The 23,438-nt window shown below is 45.5% G+C and overlaps 1 protein-coding gene across 2 annotated transcripts in view; it reads right to left on the reverse strand.

Moving 5' to 3' along the window:
• LOC147893620 (alpha-mannosidase-like) overlaps positions 1-23,438 on the reverse strand; it is a 245,734-nt gene that overhangs the window by 25,467 nt on the left and 196,829 nt on the right. The window contains exon 25 of one of the 2 annotated variants that reach the window (XM_087385656.1): positions 16,495-16,608. In XM_087385656.1, coding sequence (XP_087241782.1) covers positions 16,495-16,608 — 114 coding nt within the window. Of the gene's footprint in view, positions 1-16,482; positions 16,609-23,438 lie in introns of both variants that reach the window. The other variant, XM_087385655.1, reaches the window with a different exon arrangement.

Consider the following 23,438-nt stretch of genomic DNA (forward strand, 5'->3'; position numbering starts at 1 on the left):
ACGCCGAGTCAAACAACACAATGACATCATGATTGGCCACTTGCCCTTTCATTTTAATTAACTCCGTATCATTAAAGGCTGTATACCCCGTTGCTGCGGGCTTAGATAGGATGTTATCAGGTGCACCGCTTACTAACTTAGTAACAGACACACTTAACAACACAGGTACTAACCTCTGAGAAGGTCCCGCCAATTGCATCTGCATATGTTCCACACTGGGACTCTCCTGCATTTCCACGTCGCATTCAGATATTATCATATTAGCCGTGCGACGGTCTTTATTTAGTGGACAATCCTTCCACTGATGTCGCTGAAGGCAGTCGAAGCACAATCCTTCTTTTCTAAGCTTTCTCTTTTTGTTCAGGGGTCAACGAGGACTTTGACCAAGCCCGGGCTGCCATTGGAGTTATTTTCCTTTTCACCCCAACGGTGGTACTTGTTTTTACTGGTCCCTCAACCGGCTTCACCTGCTTGGTTTGGCCACTTGGCTGCGAGACACTTGTCTTTGAAATCCATTTCCTCTGAAATCCCCCTTTTTTCGGGTACTCATACTGAGTCCCTGCCTGCACAAATCCACCAGATCTGCCCCTGGCATCCTCATAGTTCAGGGCTACTGCAATAGATTCATCTAATGTAGTCACATATTTAGCCCGAACTTCCATTTTGATCTTGTCATTCAGTCCATAAATATAGTATTTTAACTGAACCGACATAGGGAGAGGGTCTGTTATTTTCATGACACATTTCCGGAATTTGTCAGTGTACTCTGCCACCGACAGACTCCTCTGACGAAGATTTCTGTAAGCATCCCAAGCCCGGGAGTCTTCATCAGGTGGGAGAAAGTGTTTCTTGAATTCAGCTTTAAACCCTTCCCAGGTGGTAGGAGCAACTTGATCCTTCTGTTGCTTTATCCACCATCTATCCGCTGCCTCAATAAACAGGTGCGTGGCCTCACCGATTTTCTTTAGATCAGATCTAATTTCACAAATGGCGAAGGCTTCTTCCCACTTGTGTAACCAAACCTCGATCACATCAGAGCTGCACTCGGTCATCCGACCAACGTACTTCTCCAGTCTATAATTAGCGATATTAGGCACTTTGACCCTTGCGCGCTCTAATGAATGTATACTGGGCTCTGGCTCTGTTGGAGCTTTGCCCTTATCAATTCTAGACGGTCTAGCCGACAAGGCTTGCACCATCTCTCTGATCTCATTCTGACCAGCATTCACTTGAAGCTGCTGGTTCATAATCTGCTGTAAAGCATCTTCTAATATCGAAATCCTACCGATCAAAGTAGGTGCTGTGTGATGTGACATTTGTTGTGTAGACTGTGCTCTGGACTCACTAGGATTCACCCTAGAATTCTGTCCTTCTGCCTCCATAGTTTAAAAAGGGAAAATGGTTTTTTTTTTTTTCAGATCTCCCCTTTTTTTTTTTTAAATAAATGCAGGAAATTAGTCGACAGTCTCTGTTGTAGAAAACAAATCAACAACCGCCCAAAATTTGTATAGAGGGAAAAAAATGCTCCCTGTATGTAAGTCCGTCACGTCAACAGCGCTCAGCGTTAACTAGTAGATCACCCGGCCAACATCGACATCTACGTCCCGACCCTTTGCCTTCGTTACATCAACTATGACCCCCAGGCCTTCGTTCCGTTCCACCTCCTATTTTCTGCACGTAGTCGTCCGTCGATATTCCACCAGGTAGATAATCCGCTGACTAACCGAGGTCCCGTAAACTCGTTGACGGACCACGTTCTTGCAGCAAATGTGCGTCAATCCTACGCCTTCGCCTTCACAGACGAACGTCCATCTGAGACGCCCCCGATGCTTGCTCGCAATCTTCCACCACCCCGTCACGGACAGTCCGCGTCACCTCTGCTCCCAGCCTACAATCGTCTACAATCGTCCTCTGCATGGCCTTTGAAGACGACGATGGTCTTCGTGGAGCCACTGAAATTTTCTCCGCCTTCTGTCCTCCTTTACCTCAGCTCTGATACCAATTGATAGAAACTCTATTCCCTAAAACACTCACAGATCACGGGCGATGGCATCTATTATTTCCTCCCAGCCTACTCTCGTAGATCGCATAATATTCAATTCATACGTCCTTTTTTTCCTTCCTTATGCATATCCACGAGACCCTCATCTCCCTAGATGGTTCTCCTTGCCAAATGTCAAGATTTTAGCCTTTCCACTTGGTGCACCATTTACCCCTCTCTTGGGGCACATTTAAAACCACTTGCCCCTTGGCATTATTGCACATTTAGGTGCACCTAGGCCTTAGCACTCAGAACCACCTAGTCAATGCCATTTCACCCTCACCTAGGACCTTGGCAGTTACTTCTCTTGACCGTTTCATTTACGCACATTAATTATCACAACAGTTGGTCATCTAAGAGAAAATGCCCACCGTCTTTCCGAGGTCATGCTATCTCGCTAGAGCATAACAGGGGGGGTGGCCAGTCCTTCACATGTGGCCACAGCACTTGCCAATATCAGCGACTTTTATCACTCCGTTGCTAGTGCTCGGCGAGGTGAGGTACTCAGGCAAGAGATCGGTATCCGCCGACAATTGGCAGCCTTACAGAGGGAGGAGCAGAAACGACCATCAGATGCTTGGATACAGGAGCGCCTTGCTGCGGCAAGGGCTCACTTGCAGACCTTGCTTGATCAGAGAGCAGAGTATGCCTTCCATGCACGGGAGTCCTTTTGGATACAGATGGGAGGGAGAGTCAATAAACACTTTTTCTCTACACTTGGTCCCAGACATAGTAGAGAGAGTGTCAGGCAGCTTATTGACTCTGACGGCGTTTTGCAGTCCCATCCGGAGACCGTCATGCACTTAGCGACAGCTTTCTATGCCTCCCTACTTTCCGCAGATCCGAACTCACAGGCCACAGAGGTGGCTAGAGATGAAGTTTGGCAGAGTTTACTCGTGTTGGTCACCCCAGAGATGTTATGCTCACTTGATGCACACTTTACCAACACAGAATTCAAGACTACTCTCTCTGCCCTTCATAAGGGCAAATGCCCTGGTTCCGATGGTCTTACTCCTCCTTTTTTTATAGCCTTTTGGGATATGATAGGTGATCATATTACTTCAGCCCTGCAGGGCATTTGGGACTCGGGTGAGATGCCTGACTCACTGACCGAGGGACTCATTCACCTTATCCCGAAAGGTGGCAACATGAATTTTCTATCCCATTGGAGACCCATCACTCTTTTGGGCACTCTTTACAAAATCCTTGCCAAGGCGATCAGCATCCGATTACAGCCCCTTCTTCCAGACCTCATCCATGATACTCAAACAGGATTTGTGCATGGCAGGAGCATTTTTTATAATATCTTTTCCTTTTGGGAAGCCACAGAGTGGGCTATGCAGAGTGGGCAGAGGCTAGCAGTTCTACTCCTAGACTTCGAGAAAGCCTATGACAGAGTGGATTGGGGTTTTCTTGAGGGCACTCTTCTACGGTTTGGATTTTCAGATGCTTGGATTAGAGGGGTGGCCTCCCTTTACAGATCAGCCCACAGCCAGGTTTTGATTGGAGGGGTAAGGGGTGACAGGTTTCAGATTTCCAGATCAGTTCGTCAAGGATGCCCTTTAGCCCCCTTCCTCTTTCTTTTTGTGGCAGAAGCTATGAGTATCTTCCTTAGATCTCAGGCTGAGCTTTTTGGGCTGAGATTGCCCTTGAGACAGGAGCAGGAGCTTCTTGACTGTGAGTTGGCTGATGACACTGCTATTTTTATTGAGGCCTCTTCGCAGTCACTTGATTCTTTCCGGACAGCCTTGGATATTTTTTGCTTAGCTCCAGGGGCACACATTAACTGGCATGAATCCTTTGGCTTTCGGATCAGTGATGAGGACACTCCAGGCTGGGGAGTTGACATTGGCTTTTCCTGGATTCAGAGGGGTGTTCCTATCAGGTAGGATTGGACATCTCTCCAGCACAGCAGTTTGCCCCAGTACTAGAAAGTATAAGGAAAAGCTCCTTTTCTGGAGCTTTGCCAAACTTGACCTTGCATCTAGAGTTGTGGTAATGAACCAGGTTCTCTTGGCCACCTCCTGGTTTGTGTGTTCTTGCTGGTGCCGGTCTAGGGATTGCATCACTCAGCTCATCAGACCAGTCATGAATTTTTTATGGAGTGGACTTGATGGCACATCAGATGTTGCAGCAAGGGTGGCCTGGGAGACCATTATTCTCCCTACATGTGAAGGGCGCCTTAATGTCATTGACCCGGACTTGCAGTGCAGGCATTGCTTTGTAAGGTGGTGGTGAGGGGACTCATGCGTGGGCAGGAACCTTGGAAGGATTTCTTTTTTGGACGCATTCAGGCTTGCACACCAACCTTGGGAGATGATTGGGTGGACAGCCCTCGCTGGATTTTCACTTCCGCCCCTCTCAGATCTCCTGCCTCTCCTCTCATGACTGCCATCCTGAAAGCTCAGAGGGGTAGCACGCAGGATTCAGCAGATAGGTGCAGCCATCCGGTGGAATGGACAGTTGAGTTGCCTATCCACCACTTGGATGGAGGCTTTTTCGAGGACATCAGTTCCTTTACAGGTGATCGCTCTCCGAGGTCTCGGGGAAGACGCACTGGTCTTTGACGTTGGGGATGGAGGTTTACTCTCTACATCCAAGGATGGCATTCTTCTTGAGGTTGCTTTTCAGCCTGTCTAGATTGCTGGTTTTGTGGACCATGGAGCGGGCTTGCAGTGGTACTTAGACCCCGACCCTCTGCTCTTGGCCTTGGGATCCTGGAGGTTGTGGTTATACGGAGGTGCACCTAACAGGTGCTTGCAGTGGGACCCAGGAGAGTGGGAGTGGATAGATCATGGGCACCGAGAGAAGGGGATTCCCTTCTTTTGTTTCACGGTTGGTAATGCCAAGAGATTTCAGCTGAACAGTAGGGGTTGGATTCCCTCCAAAGCCCCCCATTGGGAAAGCTTCTTCATCACCGCAGATTTGCGTAGAAATTTCTGGAGGAGGCTCTGGAAATCCCTCAGAAATAGAAAGATCACTCTTTCCTTTTGGCTTTCTATTCATGGAGGGATTGCAGTGAACCTGTGGAGATCACGATTTGGGGCTGATCCCACTTGTCCTCGATGTCATTCTGCAAAGGAGTCAGTGCGACATTGCCTTTGGGATTGTAGTCAGGTGAGGACTGTTTGGAAAGGGGTTGCTCGGATACTCAGCATCTTTCACACGTCCCCTTTCTTCATGACTTGAGGCTCGGTCGCATGGTTATCCCTTACTGGGTCCCAGGTGTTTTATGAGGGTGAGCCTTCTTCTTGGGCACTCTCAGTCGGCCAACAGGTGATAGAGCCCTGCTCTCTTCAGGATGTACCACTTACTCCCTTCAGAGCTTCTCATGCTTCAGTGGACACCTCTTGGGAGATTTTGGCTAGCATTTCCTCTTGGCACATTTGGAGAGCCAGATGTACTGAGGCCTTGGATGGCACCCAGATACACCCATCACACGTGTTTACGGGTATCTGGACTGCACGGTTCACACTTTGATAGCCATATGGGCTAGCATGCAGGGCCCTTCACGTGCAGCCTCTTCTAGAAGGACTATATTTCTTCGAGTTTGGAGGGGTTCTCCCTTTTTCTCGGAGGTTTCTACCGGATTGAGATGGCACTATCAGCCTCAATCCTTTCTTTTTGGCTCTTGAGCTTTTCATGCATTACATGATGTATCCCGTATGGAGCTTGCTCTAACGGTTTTTCTTTAATACTTAATAGAAGTCTCTTTTTGCAAAAAAAAACAAAAGGGGTCCCTTTGCTAGTGACATGCTGGTGCATAACATTGAGGCTAGATGAGCACAGTCATAATACCATTCCTTGCAGGCTAGGTGGGTACAACAAAAGAGGACAAGATGACAAGCCAAATTTTTTAGACGATGGGTCCTTGCTCATCAGCCAAGCCACAACTTCAGAGGCCCCTTCGCAAATGAGGAGATTTTGGAGACCCTCAAGGCCTTCCTGGTAGCATGAGTGGAAGATGGACTTTCCCCACTCTTCTTCCTTACCTTTTGGGAGCATATGGCCATCCCACTTCACTTGGCATTTCAAGAGATTTTCCATCAAGGGCAGTTGCCCAAGCCTCTTGCTAGGGAGTGTATTTGTCTGATCCCAAAGGGAGGTGATTAGACAAACATTTGACAATAGCGCCCGAACGCTCTCCTAGACACCACATACAAGATCTTAGCTAAGGTCTTGAGTTTGCAGTTGCGCCCTCACCTCCTAGACATCATTTATGACACGCAAATAGCTTTGTCCAAGAGACAAGTATTCAGGACACCATCTTCACGTTCTCAGAAGCTACAAAGTGGGGCGTCAAGAGGGTAAGTTGCCTGTCATTTTACACTTGGATTTTGAGAAGGCCTATGACAAGGTGGCCTGGGAATTTTTCGACGGGACCAAGAAAAGATTAGGCTTCTCAATCCAGTGGGTATGGAGGGTCTTTGCTTGTATACATGCGGGGTAACCTTTGGCCTCCTTCCTATTCTTGTTTGTGGCGGAGGCCTTGGTCTACTTTCGGAGATCTCATGAAGCTGGTCTTGTGACAATCTGCTCACCGATCCGCCAAGATGAGCCTCTTGGATTCAAAGTTCACAGGTGACACAACCTTGTATGTAGAGGGCCAAGTGAGAGCCTAGAGACAATGTGGAATGCCTTGGAGCTCGATTGTAGCCAATATCAATTGGAATAAATTAGTATGATTCCTCACAATATCTGAGAAAGCCCTCACTTAGTGGGTTGACCTGGCTTCATATGGATACCCTATGGCCACATGACACGCTACCTAGAATGCCAGGCCGGATTGGATCGTAGGAAGCTACTATATTGGAGCGCTACCAAACTTTCCCCCGCATGCTAATCAATTGTAATGAATTAAGTTTTTTTTGCCACAGCCTAGTACATTACGTTATGCTGGTGTTTCCATAGGGGTTGTAAGGGCCAGCTCAAGAGGTCGGTTTAAAATTGATCATAGACAACTCGAGCATGAGTCACCTAGCAAATGGTAAAGGGAGGGCTGAGAATTATAGGCCTAGAGATGCAAAGCAAAGATCTCTTAGGCAAGCTCTTCGTTATAAGTCTCACTCCGGGCATAGAGCCTTGCAAGCTCCTACTCCAACAGCGGCTTCCAAGGAACACTCCTCACATAGGAGGCCAGTGGCAGCAATCTCTCAAGTAGATTTTCTCAAATAGGAAAAGGGTCACTGTTGATGCAAAGTTGCAATGCAAGGATGAATTTGAGCACCAACCCTTGATGTGGCATCCGAGGTCCGTGATCAGGATGGGGAAAATGTTGGGCTACCGCAAGCATATCAGTTGGGCACAATGGGACAACAGACCTGCCCTCTCCTTGGAAGCTTGGGCACTGCCTTCTCGAGATGGAGGAGTGGTTCTAGACAATAGCACACTTGAGGGGTGCTCATAGTAGGCTCATGAAGATCAATGCTGCCATCCCGATGTCATGGCGTGAGGGGCTTAGGGCGACCTAGATCCAAAAGTATCCTCCTCGATAGTTCGGCCGCAAAAATTACTGCTCAAAGAAGGTTGTAGGATATTGATCCCATTCCTCACAGGAAGGGTTCTTTCAGTGGTGTATGTGTCTTTGGGAGGCCTACCCTATTTGCAGGAAATCCAGTGGGACCCCCGGCGGGGAGTGGTTTTGGCCTTTCCTGAGTGGGGAGCTTTGAGAACACCGAGAAGACGAAAGTTCTTTTCCTACACCACACAATAGAAGTAGATGACTTCAGTTGGAGGCCTCACCATACAGTCCATCCGGGAGCGACATTCCACAAGAGTCATCTCCAGATTTGGATCCCGACTTTGAACCAGCTTTTGCCCGAGGAGGATCTCATATTTATTTCGTCTTTTGGCCAACGGAGGCTTACCCATCGGTCCTTCGCTGATATAGATGCAAAGAGATGGGATGTGTCATTGCCGGTTGGCACGTGACTCGAAGATGACTGCACATTGCTTTAGAATGATCCCATGGCTCAAAGGGGAAAAAAAAAATCGATGGAAAATTTCTATTTAGTATGAAAAACCCCCAAGAGCAATGCTCATGGAAGAAACACATTATGCATAGCATGAAAAACAAATGCCCTAAGTGCGCAAACACCCTGCTCATCATGAAGAGCTAGAAAGCACCTAGGTTGAGGCTGAAAATGCCACCTCAAACATGTGGTGGACTCTGAGAAAAAGGAGAACCACTCCACTCCCTGAGGAAAATAGTCCTCCTGGCAGACGCCACCTGGGAAGACCCCAACATGCTCAAACAAATGGCCATCAAAGTGTGTACACTGTCTGTCCAAATACAAGCGAATATGTCAAAGAAGAGTGAGCCTCTCTGCAACTAGATCTCTATATACACCACGCTGAAATGCTCACTAAAATCTCCCAAAAAGTATCCATTAAGGCATGTGCAAGTCTGTATGGAGTGTTAGGAAGTGGTGGGAGAGAAGAGATGCATCATGACAAGAGTTGAGAACACAAGAAGAATCCAAAAGGGTGTTCTATTGACTGTGAGAGAGAAACCTCTCATTTATAGAGTGGGAGAGAGGGTGGCCTAGATCATAGGCACCTCTCCTACATCAAAGGCAATCAGCTCTACATCATAGGGACTTCCTAAATCATTGGCACCTCCTGAAGAAGGTGCCTTCTACTGCATCATCACATGTGTCATGGTCGTAGATAGCACTGTGTGCTCACTACACACACACACACACATTTTTTTGTGAAACCAGTGACTATAAAATTAACATAAAATCAATGTACATGACATTAGACTCTAAAAGAGAGCCTAATGGAAGCACTCAAAAACAGTGAGAAAACACTTCAAGGCTAGTAGCATCCAAATCCCTCACAGCATAACTATCATATAAAGATTGCTTGAGGGACATTCTGAAGAAAGCATATGCCTGAGGGAACTGTTGTCCCATCCTAAAATGCCATCTCTGTGTCCAAATAGTCCATAGTACCCAAAAACGAGCACACACTGTGTGCTCACTACACACACACATACACACAAACATGTGACTGCTACTAGATGCACACATGCACCTTAGAGCAAGCCCTTGATCACAAATGTCCCAACATACCCCTCCTCAAGGTCTTGCCTCATGCTATGTCAAGGATACATCTAGTCACATAGTTTCACAAGCCATCTCATGGTGGTCAAGGATAAATCTATGGCTAGGATCTCTTGCTAACAAGGGTACCCAAGGGTCTAGGTTTTACAAAATGGGATAAAACTCCCCCAAATGGTTCTCTCTCTTGCATGTACAAGGATTAATCGTTCAAAGATATTGGACTTTAGAAGGTCCATCTACCACAAAATTTGTTGCTTCATTTGGTGATGAAGTTCTTTCTTCAACCATATTTGCTTTGTCTTTCTTCTTCTCATTGCAAAACTTTTCAGAGTGATTGTTTTTGCCACAATAAGTGCATGGATTGATTCTATGGCAACCTTTTTCAAGATGATTGGTCTTTCCACAATGCTTGCATGCTTTGTACCTGCTTTTTTATGAGAACTTCACTGTAAGTGCTTCAGTTTGATCTTCTACCTTCCTTGAAGTCTTCTTTCTCTCTTCTTCTTGTAGAGCACTGACGATGCTCTCTAGTGTTGATTGGGAAAAATTCTTCAAAGTACTCACAACATAGTCAAAATCCTGGGGCATACTCTTCAACAACACAGCCATTGCATCATCTTCAGTGATTGGAGAGTTGACTAAGGCCAATTGTGTCATAAGACTCCTCATAGTGTTGACATAAGCTGCAACAGAGTCTCCATTCATCTTAAGTTCAAAGAGCTTAATCTTCAAAGTCAATTTTGAGTTACAAGAGCTAGCACCAAATAGCACATCTAACTTATGCCAGGCCTCATAAGGAGATTCCAAATCAGAAATATGATGCACATCATCATCTCCCAAACCTAATGCAATAATTACATAGGCTTCTCTAGCCTTTTAGCATCTATTGATGTTGTTGAACTAGAGTCACTTGCCTTCTCCTTTCCTTTGGTAGTGGTGGATTCACCCTCTTCTAATGACTGATTCCCTGGCTTAACTAAATCCCACAAATTCTCCTTCATAAGCACAAATTAATTTTCATTTGCCAAGTATGGAAGCCTTGTTCATTGAATTTGTCTATTTTAAAGGTAGCCATGAGAGGGTCTTACCTTTATGATTAGGTAGTGTCTGCTCTCTTACAAATGGCTATAAATCTCAACCATACAAGTGCATATTGCAAGCAATGAAATCAAAGAATCCTAGTCTTTTTGCATCAGAATAATAATATCGCTTTTTCTTCACAAGCTTTGACACTTTTCTGTTGGGTGCTTCTTTCTTCTTCTTTTCTTTTGCTTTCACATATGAAGCATTAGAAGAGCAACAAGAGCTAGGAATTTTAAATAAAATAACTAACTTAAAGTTTACTAACAGTAAATCATCCTCAACACTCTTTCAAGCTTGCATCAAGCATCCAATCACCAAAACTGTCCAAAACTATAGTGTAAAAACAGAGAAAAGCAGAGACCTCAATTCAAACACCATGAAGCAAATTTGAGAGGGCTTTTGAAGCGTGAAGCTTATATACCAGCCCAATGTTAAAAAATGGAGTCAATTTGAGTGACATTTAGTGTGTTTTATTGAGTCCTAGAGTGAGTTCTAGACTATTTTATATCTAGGAGTGCCATGTGTCATATTGGGAGTTATCCCATATACATTTGGTACTTAGAGTGTGTGTGTGCCTATCCTATAAAGGCATTGCACTTTCACTTGTCAAATCAATCAAGCCTGAAGCCTCTTTGGTTATGTAAGTACATTCCTTTGGTTGTTCCTTTCTTTCTAAGCATTTCATTTCCTTTTCTTTCCATGTCCATTTCATTATGTTTGCTATCTAGCCTAGCCTAGCCTAGCATGCCTCCTATCTAGTTCCATCATGTGGTATCAGAGCTTCCTTTCCTACCTTTCCCTTCTCTATGCTCAATCTAGAGGATAAGGGAAGCCCACAAATGGAAGCCATCACCTCCTCCATGATTGAGCTCCCTTTCATTCCCTCCTTTCTCCTCATCTCTTTCTTCTTGGACAGCTTCTTTTTTCCCCAGTCCAAAAATGAATAAAATAATGATGTGTGTTGGGTCAATCAAGGTTATGTGCCTTGGATAGTTCTCCTAAAATGATGTATTTCTTTTGACATCTATGGTGTGTGGCTCCATGTCCCTAATTAGTCCTTGGAGCCAAGAGGGGGATAAACTGTGGGAGCTATGTATTGGCTTTGATAGGGTCTCTAGGATGTTGGTGTATTCCCTAGACCAATGAGCTGGTCATGTAGCCATGCTAAGACATGAGCCTCTGAGCATGTTGAGTCTCAAGCCATGAGAGTGCTTGGATCAACCTATGAACACGCTCCTATAAAGGCATTGTACTTTCACTTGTCAAATCAATCAAGCCCTATCATTGTCATGTTCTGTTCTTGGTTCCATTCCAGTAGTCCTTCACCTTTCCTCCATGGGGGGGTGTTAGGGAATGGAGTCAATTTGAGTGACTTCTAGTGTGTTTTATTGAGTCCTAGAGTGAGTTCTAGACTATTTTATATCTAGGAGTGCCACATGTCATATTGGGAGTTATCCCATATACATTTGCTACTTAGAGTGTGTGTTTGGCTATCCTATAAAGGCATTGTACTTTCATTTGTCAAATCAATCAAGCATGAAGTCTCTTTGGTTATGTAAGTACTTTCCTTTGGTTGTTCATTTCTTTCTAAGCATTTCATTTCCTTTGCTTTCCATTTCCATTTCATTATGTTTGCTATCTAGCCTAGCCTAGCATGCCTCCTATCTAGTTCCATCACCCAAAGCCACCAGCAAGGACAGACACAAAATGGTGCAATGTCACCCAGGAGAGCTTAAGCAAGCCGGACTGGTTTTTTTGTTGATTTCTCCTCATCCACTGGAGCATCGGTGCTCAAAATTCATCAACATCTTCCTCAAAGGGTTGCCCAACAGTAGCTAGGAGGGCTGGGCGAAATTTGTCTCCAGCAGGGAGAATTGGATGTGAGGTTGCTGGGAAGAGTAAGTGTCGGCATGGGCAACAAAGAGGATATTTCTCTAATTCCTTTGAGTCAGAGGTGCGCCCTATCAAGGGAAACTACAGCTGAAAGGACTCAGGAAATGGTGCGGAAACAAGCAAGAACAAGCTTAAGCAAAAATCGGGACAGAAAAGGGAAGAAAATATGGAGGAGGAGAAAGATGGGAAGAAGATGATGATGTGGCAACTAGGGGGCTAAAGGGTTTTCTAGAACCTAGAGCTCTAATATCACACAAACATGTGATTGCTACTAGATGCACACATGCACCTTAGAGCAAGCCCTTGATCACAAATGTCCCAACAAGGAGAGTGAAGAAGATCATCCAGAGAGCATGACTCAACTAAGTGGCCTCGAACCGAAAGAGCCCAAGAAGGCTCATGCCTCTCATAAAAGATCTAAGGCCGTGAAAGAGAGAGCCAAGCTCTCCACATGTTCATTGCAATCCCTCCATGTATAAAAAGCTGAAAGAAAATAATGATTTCCTATTTCTAAGGGACTTCTAGTCTTCTCCAAAAGATTTATGTAAGCTACAGAAATTTGACGATTCTCCCTTGGTCCCCTTGGATGCTTCTGTCCCCTTGGTCCCATGGGATGAGGTCAAACGAATTATATGGTTGGAACTGCTCCAGCTCTATATGTCATGCACTGGGGGGCGGGCAGGGGCAAGAGTTCCCTACTAAGATCCGGTTCTACCAGGACCACTTCTTGAGAGTATCGGAGAATGGCAGACCCCAATATCTGGAGGACAAACGTGTTTTACATGCCCTCGAAATTGCCATCGGATATGGGTCTCATCTCACCAGCCGAGGATCGAGATAGGGAGAGCCGCACGTACACCTAAACTACGCACTTTGGGGGAGAGAGAGACAGAGGAGCATTTCCTATGTGCTTTTCCGGTTTACTATGAGATTTGTGGATGATATCACTCTCTCTTTCAGGAAGGACACGGCTATGGGCCTCTCTCGCGACTGATTCATTTCTAGGACCAAGTCTGCATTGGCCTGTATCTTATGGAGATGCAACAACACAAATCAAAGAGCATGAGGGGGCAATACCATTGGGAGACAGGGATGGATCGAGCTCAACAATACAGATTTCTATGCATTTGAGTCTGCCCCTAGACATGGCGGAGTAGAGGAGGAAAAGACAGACAGCATGAGGGCAGCACAGGTCAGTGGGATGAGACGACGACGAGCAATGCAGCCAGAGACACATGAGCCACACGCCATGTAGTGACCCATGTTTCATTTTGGAGCCTTGCGCTTTGATTCTATTGATTAATCGTCAACTCTATTTTCACAGCCCATCCACTAGCTAGTATTGAGTAGAAACTATACATAGCTTTTGCAAAGCAAGGACTAGATACACATATCTCCTCTCGAGCATTTGAAACAGTGCCAAACACAATTCCTTGCTGTCTATGAGGTTGATGGACTGTGGAAACGGCAGATGATAAGCTTCTTTTTTAATTGTTCCACAATTTTGAGTTTTTAGGGTTTTGATTGCAACGGCAACACAGTCCTCGACCTTGGGTTTGCATATTGTTGAAGAGGGTTTCCATCATCTGCTGTAATATTGTCTTGTAAATTTGTAAATTTGATGGCAACAAAATCTTTCTTTGCTTCTCCCAAAGTTTTTTAAATCTCTTTTAATTAATTCCAAATCCCCCATTGATTTTGATCTTCCATTTCTTATCTAGACACAAACAAGACAAACAAAGTCATTGAAACAAATGAAATTAAGCTTATATTAGATATATAGAAATAAGAAAACCGCTTAATGCTTGGATCAGAGGTGTTTCCTCTTTGTATAGATCAGCCCACAGCCAGGTACTTATTGGTGGGGTAAGGGGTGAGAGATTTCAGATTTCCAGATCAGTCCGTCAGGGATGCCCCCTTGCTCCTTTCCTTTTTTTGTTCGTGGCCGAAGCTATGAGTATCTATGTTAGATCTCAAGCTGACATCTTTGGGCTGAGACTTCCCATTAGAAGGGAAGAGGAGTTACTTGACAGTGAGTTGGCAGATGACACAGCAGTTTACTTGGATGCCACTCCACAGACGCTCACTTCTTTCAGGACAGCATTGGATTTATTTTGCTTGGCGGCGGGGGCGCAAATAAATTGGCATAAATCCAATGGCTTTTGGATCAGTGATGAGGACACTCAAGTTTGGGGGCTTGACATAGGATTCACTTGGGTTCAGAGGGGGTGTGCCTGTTAGGTATTTGGGCTGCTAGGTCAGCTTGGATATTTTTTCCACGCAACAGTTTGCTCCTGTGTTGAAGAGCATCAGGAGGAAGCTCCTTTTTTGGAGCTCAGCCAAGCTGGATCTTGCCTCTAGAGTTGTGGTGGTCAACCAGGTCTTCTTGGCCACAGCCTGGTTTGTTTGTTCTTGCTGGTGCTATTCTAGGGACTGCATCACTCAGCTCAGGAGCCGATCATAAATTTTCTTTGGAGTGGGCTTGATGGCACAACAGATACCTTAGCCAGGGTGGCTTGCGAGACCCTCATCCTCCCTACACAGGAAGGGGTTCTCAATATTATTGATCCATATTTACAATGCAGAGCTTTACTATGCAAGATGGTGGTGCGGGGACTTATGCCAGGGCAGGAACTGCTGTAAAAGGCCTTTCTTATTAGTAACATACAGAGGTGCACACCTTCTTCAGGAGGAGACTGGATGAGCAGTATTAGGTGGATCTTCACCACAGCACACCTCAGATTACCTTCATCCCCTCTCATGGTTGTAATTCTGAAAGCATGGGCCAGTTTCAGGAGCACTCTTCGAAGGATTCCTCCTTCCTCTCGTGAAGAGATTGATAGCAACCCATCATGTGGAATGACAGTATTTTAGATGATCATGGCAGACCACTTGGTGCCTCACTCTACATGCAGTGGTCCAGGTGGGAGAGGGGACCTACATCATCTTTGGGGTCTTGGAAAGCTTTCCGTAGGCTTTCAGAGGAGACCAAGTCTCAATTGACAGAACATCTCAGAGGGAGTGCAAGGAGGATCTTGCAGATTGAGGCAGCCCTTCCAAAGGATTGGGTAGACACAGAAGATATGCCACTCACTTGCTCCACTTGGGCAGATACTTTTACGAGAGGCGGTGTTCCGCTTCAGGTTTTGGCCTTTCGAGATGCACAGGAGGATGCTTTAGTTTTTAGTGTGCAGGATGGTGGTAGATTACTCAGATCCACAGAGGACATCTTGCTTGACCTCCAGCTTTTGGTTGTAGGTCTCTTGGTTGTAGGTCTTTTGGTGCAGGGATCAAATTCAGAGTGGTTCCTCGACCCAGACCCCCGGCTACTCTCCATCGGGTCTTGGAGGCTTTGGCTCTACGGGGGAGTTCCCATTAGGTATTTGCAGTGGGACCCTGGAGAGTGGAAGTGGATTGACGCAGGGCATCGAGAGAAGAGCATCCCCTTCTTTCGTTACACGGTCAGTAATGCCAGGAGATTTCAGCTCAGTAGTAGAGGTTGGAGACCTTCCAGAGTTCCTCATTGGGAGACATTTGATATCACTGCGGATCTGCAGAGGTGCTTCTGGAGGAGACTCTGAAAATCCCACAAGAATAGAAAGATCACTCTCTTCTTTTGGCTTTCTATCCATGGTGGGATTGCAGTGAACCTTTGGAGATCCAGGTTTGGAGCGGACCCTACTTACCCTTGTTGCCTCTCTGCTTCGGAGACTATTCAGCATTGTTTATGGGATTGCAGACAGGCAAGGATGATTTGGATGGGGGCAGCCAAGATTTTTAGTCACTTTGCCCACTTCCCATTCTTTATGACATGGGGCTCAGTGGCTTGGCTTTCTCTTACAAGACCTCAGATATTCTATGAGAGACTTGACTCCTCTTGGGCCATTTTGGTTTGACGTCATCAGATTGAGTCGTGTTCGTTGGATGTGGTACCACACCTTCCTTTTACAGATGTACATGCCTCTGTGGATACTTCTTGGGAGATTTTAAGCATAGCATCATGGCATATCTGGACAGCCAGATGCACAAAGGCTATGGAGGGTACTCAGGTCCATCCCTCGCACACTTTGGCTAGTATCTGGACAGACATCTGGACAGACACCGTACATACTTTGATGGCCGTATGGATGAGTATGCAGGGAGACTCCCGTGCAGCCTCAGCTAGGAGGGCTTCTTTCTTCAGGGAATGGAAGGATTCTCCTTTCTTCTCTAAGACTCCTACAGGATAGAGGTGGCACTTTCAGCCTCAGCCTTGGTTGTTTTCCACCTCACTTTGAGGGGGTTTTATTTATCCTCATGATTTCATGATGTATTCCGCTTTGAGCTTACTCTCGCGGGTTTTTTCTCCTACTTAATAAAAGTCTATTTCTAGAGAAAAAAAAAGAGAAAACTGCTTACAGCTGCACTTACAGTGGTTACAGCAAAGCTAAGCTGTAATGGTGAGAGCAGCCTCTGTATCAGATTTCGTCTCCATCGGGTAGATGTCCTTGAAGGCTCAATATTCACAATAAAAATGCCTTGAATCTGCAAAATTCATAGACATCGATTAGATTCAATCCACAATTAACAAGGATTTATATTTCAATATGCCACCCTAAACCCGAACCCGAAATGCTAAATAAAGATCAATACCTAATAACGTTAGCTCAACATGCTGATGCTACGTTTTACAACTACATGCATTGAACACACAATTAAACAACATTTGTAGGTTCACCATTCAAGGCTATTAACTCACACGAAAGCTGTATGGACATGCAGCAAGCTTTAAGCAACCATAAAGTATGCAAAAACTTTTTAAAAGGCCCAAAGCAAACTTGTCAGAGGTGAAGCATTTAGGACTTCTTGTACTCGTGATGCAATCAAGGAATATAGATTTAGGAGACATCATCGAGGTTTTTGTTTTTTTTTCATGAGAAGGACTTCTATTAAGTATGTCATGGTAGATATACATCACGCAAGCATGAAAAAGCAAGCCCCAAAAGGCAAATAAATGTTCATCCTAGAGAGCAAGAGAAAATCCACTGAAGATGCCACCTCAACCCTACGGAGGACTCTGAAAAAAATGGCAAGACATGCGCACCCAAATGGCCAACAAGGTATGTATATTATTGTCCATATACTGGGCAATGTGTGTGAAGGATGGGTCAGGGTGCCATCCAAAGCCTCCATGCATTTGGCTCTCCAAATATGCCACACTAAAATGCTCGCCAAAATCATCACCAAGGGTTAGACCAGGCAATCCTATGAAATTCACGAGAGATGCTCAAGAAGAAATTTCAGTATGACTTTTGAGTGAAATTTATCCAGTTATTTTTTTTGAAGCTGCAGCCCCTTGCCCCCTCCCTCTCACTGCCTCTCCTGCCCCGCTGCTATCCCCCCCTCCCTCCTGCCACCTACTTCACCGACCCTCTCTCCCCCTTCTACCTGCTCTACCTTCGCACCTCCCTCCCCCTTCCGCCGCTCTCCCATACTCCTCCCTCCCCTCTACTGTTTCCCCCCTCCCACTCCCCTTCACTTCCTCCTCACCGCTGCCTCCCTCTCCATTCCCTCCCTCCCTCCCTACTGACCCCCCCCCCCCCCCCCACCCGTGCTACTGCCTCCCTTCCCGCTGCTGCCTCCCTCCCTTCCCTTGCCCTTCCACCTTGCTCCCACTCACTACTATCCCTCCCCTCTCTCCCCGTCTGCTGCCCCTCCCCTCTCTTACTGCCCCCCTCCTCTTGCCCCTTCCTCTCTGCTGCGTTCTCCCCCCCACCCCCAAAAAAAAACTCCAACCTCTTAGTTTTTTCTCCCCAGTGACAGAGGGATCCTAGTTGTGTTTAAATCAAAATTCCATCTTCGATTGGCAAATATCTACCCGTTTAGCCAATCCTTGTTTAGCTAGATGATAGATGGATCCTAATTGTGTATACATTGACCTTCCATCTTCGATTTCACAAACATCTACTTGTTTACCAATCCTTGTCCCCTTCAACTATTATACTCAAGCGGAGGTAACACGACCTTGGAAGGGTCAGTCGGCATTTTTTCTTTGAAGGACCGACAGTTGTAAATAATCTGCATTGAGCTTTAATCAATGTCAAGGTCATCGGTGAGGGTGATTTGCATGACTAGGTGGGTGTAACGGCTTAGATCTAGGTGTTCCTAATTATGGATTGTGCCTAGGGGCAAATGATTTAAAGGAATCCCAAGAAGGGGTAGAAAGGAACATCTTAGTGTGGCCTTACAAAATGGACATGTGGCAATCTAGGCCTATCTAGGAAGTTTGGCGGCTCTGCAGAAGAAAAAGAACTCGTGAATCAACGTATAGGCATTTTCGATGCTGACGACAATTCTTGCAAAGCATGGTTGGGAGGTTAACAAAAGCAATCGCCCGTGATGTTCAAGTCCGAAGCAGTTTTGTGTATGAGTGTTTCATTTGGTATCAGAACGCCAGGCTATGAAAGGGGGTTGTGAAAAAATTTGTGCCGATTGACTTTCGTGCAGCGATGAAGGGCGTCATTTTGAACCATAGCTATCAGAGGGAAGATGATGACGAGAATTGAACCTCTGTTCGGATTGCATGAAATCGGGAAGGATTGGTGATGTTAGCAGACTATTTGTCGCAGCAACCGTGCCCAGGAAGATTGCATGGCCAACTTCCGATGACAATCGAACGAATGAGTTCGTTGCCCAACTTCATATGAAGCTAGTATCTAGCTAGTGGCGAGCTCTTACTCGAGCTGTATTTGGAATCTTTAATTCTATGCCACAAAGATTTGTCATGGTCGGTATTGTGCGATGACATGTATATATATATGTGTGTGTGTGCGTGTACATACATACATACATATGTATATACATGTATACATGTATATATATATACATGTATATATATATATATATATGTATATACATGTATATATATACATATGTATATACATGTATATATATATGTATATACATGTACATACATGCATGTATGTACATACATGTACATACATGTGTATATATATATTTATATTTATATTTATTTATTTATTTACATATAAATATATACATGTATATATTTATATGTATATATATAAATATATATACACATGTATATATATATGTGTGTGTGTGTAAGTGTGGGAATCGTGTGTGTATGTGTGTGTGGTGTGTGTGTGTGTGTGTGTGAGGTGTGTGTAGTGTGTGCTCCTGTCGTGGATCGTGGGTGAGGTCGTGAGGGTTGCTGCTCAGCCTCCCTGAACCCCCGTACAGGTCTGCGTCAGGACTCCGTACAGCCCTGCGCTTAGCCCGTACAACTGTACGGACGCCGTACAGACAGTTTCCTTCTTCCCGGTGCAGCCTGGCCACATCTGCTCGTCCTTTGATCTTCATCCACGCTCTTCATCCACGCTGTGTTTCCGTACCTTCCGTCCTTTTCCGTACAGCTTGCCTCACCGTTCTGCGTCAGCAGCCTCTTCCCTCTCTGCATTCCGTACAGCCTCTGCGCACCTTCTCGCCTTCCGTACGACTCAACCCCCGCAGTCCCTATTCCGTACACCCGTACGATTTGTACATTCCGTACAGTCCGTACAGCTTGCACTTCCACCCCGTTCCTTGTCCGTACAGTTCTGTTCTGCTTGCGCCTTTTCATCAATCCCACCCTGCTTCTCTTCATTGAGGACCAGTTCAAAAGTTATTCTCGCAAGGAGTCTTCCCGGGACTCCAAAAGACAGCAAGTTGATTTCTCCACTACAGATTCTGTAGACGCTCACTATGTTTTTGACATGCTTAAAGATGAATTTCATCACAGCCGGAAGGAGTGGGCCAAACCTCCCCCGGCCATCAAATATAAGTTGAAGCTGCCTTCATTGGTTGCTCCTCTTTGAAAGTTCTCTCAGCAAGCAGTTATCATTTTTTTCCCAGGAAAGTTACCTTCAGCCAATGATGTGGCCCAGTGGGTTCAGGCATTGTTGGGAGGCTGCTTTGTTGAAGGAGTATACTTTGCTTCCAGGGGTTTTTATGAAGTGCATTTTTCGGATGCCTCATATCGTCAGCAGATATTGGAGATGTCGCCCTTATTCTATGGCAGACAAATGGTGCATGTCATGCCATGGTCGCCAAATAAGGATTACCACAGCCTCATTCGACATCACTGCCCCGTATGGGTTGAGGTAGTGGATTTTCCGGACTATATGAGGGCTGAGTTACCAAGTTTGGCAGCCACTTTGGGGCAAGTTGTATGCCCACCCCGTCCTTCGGGTAATCGCAATCGCTTTTGTATTCTTTGGGATACAAATCACCCAACCCCTCCTTCCATTGCGGTAGAAGTGGAGGATGTTCCCCTCGGTGAAAAATATTTTGATTTGAAATGGGGAGTTTTTGCAGGTGCTTGTTTCACATGCCATAAGTTTGGCCACCTAGCCTCACAGTGTCCTGCAGTTCTGCATCAGCTCCCACCTACAGCTATTGCTCCAGAAAATACTCCCCCTCCTACTTATGCTCCGGGGTCTAAGGCTATGCCTACCAAACTGGGTGATATCGCATCCAAATCTGTCCCTTCCAAAGAAAATGTGGTTCAGGTTTCAGCTAAGCAAAAGGATAAGGGGAAGGGCAAAATTTCAGAATCTCATGCCTCTACCCAGGGTGCCTGGCAGCAACCCGAAAAGGTATTCGCTCTCAAACCACGTCCGTTACAATCTCGCCATTGGGATGCTTCAACTTCTACCCCTGGTCAGACCTCTACCCCCGCTGACAGCCTTGCTTCTCAACTGTGGGTTGATGTGTTAAAAAGGGGCATCCCGGTATGTGACAATGATGAGGATCATAGAGCTAATGATCCAGGAGGCCAAGTGGATGTTGATGTCATGGCTGAGGCCTGACAGCTTATACTTTACTCTGCTTTTTGGTTTGACTGTACATATCTTCTATGTCTACTTCAATTACTTGCATTACATACAATGTTCAGGGTCTTTGCAATGTCAATAAGTGGAGACTTTTCTGGCATTATGTACATAGAATGCATCCCGATGTGATCTCTTTACAGGAACACAACCAACACTTCTTGGCTGGCCAGCAAGGCCACTATGCTGGTTATGATATTTTTTATGCTGGTACAATGCACTTTTCGGGGGTCTGCATGCTGGTAAAACATGATATGCAGCCCACGGTTGCTTACAATGACCCTCAGGGTCGATGGATGGTGATCAGGTGCATCTGGCAGGCTGATCTCTATGAAATAGCATCTGTTTATGCCTCACAAACCTCTGCGACTAGAGCTCAAATGTGGGACTCCCTCAAACAATATCAATGGCTGTCCAATGCTTTTTTGTGTGGAGACTTCAACAACTCGCCTGCCACTCAGGACAATACCACTCATCGTTCTCACATGATCCCCACTAAGATTCGACATTGGGAAGATATGCTCTCATCCCTGCATGCAGAAGATTTATGGCTCTCAACAAGGGACAGAGATATGGGTTATACATATCATCGCAATGCCTTTACTCATTACTGGGCTCGACTTGACAGATGGTATTGCTGCATGCTCAGCAGTATGCTGATTTTACATGTACACTTTGGATTGATCATTCCCTCTTGCTCTCTGATCATTTTCCAGTATGCTTGACATTATCAATAGCACATCTGACAGATGATATGCCTTTTTTTGGTCGTCGCCTGCTCCATGTTAATAGTGCTTATTTGCTTCATCAACAATTTCAGAACATGGTGAGAGTGGCTGTCCGTCCCCTCCTCTTACATGCTCAGGAGGATATGGATTTTGCTTGGATCAGTCTTGCTCATCGCTTACAGGCTGTTATTCAAGATTATGGACGGAGTTACATATGAAACCTCAGGCTCAAGCTGAAATGGGCTCAGTCTCACAAGCAGCAAATGGATGCAATCAGTTCTCATAGGCAGCTTACCTCTTCTGAACAAGATTCTTGTGCTTATGCGGTTCATATCATCCACCAAAATGATCTTCGCAAATTAAAGAAGTGGCAAATCCGAGCTCGCATGAAACCCCTTTTGGATAAGGGCTGCTCCTCCAAAGCCTTTTTTAAAAGTCTTCATGCGGATAGGCGAAAGGAGGATATTTGCAGGATCAAGAAAGATGATTGCACCTGGACCACTTCCAAATCAGAATTGGAATCGCTATGTTCTAGTCATTTCCAGCATCTCCTTTCTCTTCAGCCTGATCATCTGATGCAAGTGGATGCAGCTAGGTCTCAATTTCTTATGCATGTCCAGCCCATTTTATCTCGGGAACAGGCTCATGCATTGGAGCAGCCTTTTATGCTTAGTGAACTGGATGATGCTTTGAGTCATCTACGCAAAAGCAGCTCTCCTGGTTGGGATGGATTGACTGTCGAATTTTTCTGTGCATTTTGGGGTGATCTCAAGAACACTCTTCTTCTAATGATCAATCATGCTTGGGCAGAACAATCTCTTCCCCCATCCTGGAAACATGGCCTAGTCAAATTGATTCCCAAAAAAAGGTTGTGTGAGACGATGGCTGATTGGCGGCCTATATCTCTCATGCCTGTTATTTACAAACTCATTGCTAAAATGATTGTCCTCAGGGTTCGCTTCTTTCTGCAAGCAGGACTTCATCCTAGGCTGTATGGGTTTGTCCCCAGAAGGCAGATCACTGACAATATCTCCAATGCTTTGCTTGCGATTGAGTATGCCAAATATTCTAAACAAGATGTTCTCATTCTGCAAGTAGACATTGCAAAAGCATTTGATATTGTCCATTGGGATTTTATCTCTCAGACCATGCCTAAATTGGGATTTGGCCCTCGGCTCGTCCATATCATCTACTACCTCTATTCTCAGGCCACGGCGCAGTGCTTGCTTGGTGGTGGGTTGTCAAGAACCTGGACTATGACCCGCTCAGTGAGACAGGGTTGCCCTCTTAGTTCTTTACTGTATGCCATTGCTACCCATCCGTTACTGTTGCATATGGACTATCTTGCAGATACAGGACAGCTTCATGGCTTGCAAATTCCAGGGGCACAGTCATTTCTTGCACAGGCCTATGCCGATGATTCATACTTTATGCCCAGGAATTCTCAAAGTGACCTTTCTCACTTGATGCATACACTGAATGACTTTGGCATAGCTGCTGGATTGCAAATCAATTTTCAGAAATCAAAACTTCTAGCTTTGAAAGAAGCTGATTGGCATACACTTCTCTGGCCAAGCCACATTATCTCTTCCCACACTATTGTGAGGCATCTAGGCTACCCCATTGGCTGGAATATTACCCCGCAACAACAGCTCAAATGGGTGCTTCAAAAGATCAACAAGAAGCTGGAATACTGGCATTTGTCCACTTGGCCTCTACATGTTCAACTTCAGATAGTACAGTCCATCATTATGGC

Source organism: Dipteris shenzhenensis, chromosome 15 (genome assembly GCF_047967505.1).
Source record: "Dipteris shenzhenensis isolate YYH24624 ecotype China chromosome 15, Dip_SZ_1.0, whole genome shotgun sequence".
Classification (NCBI taxonomy): Eukaryota; Viridiplantae; Streptophyta; class Polypodiopsida; order Gleicheniales; family Dipteridaceae; genus Dipteris; species Dipteris shenzhenensis.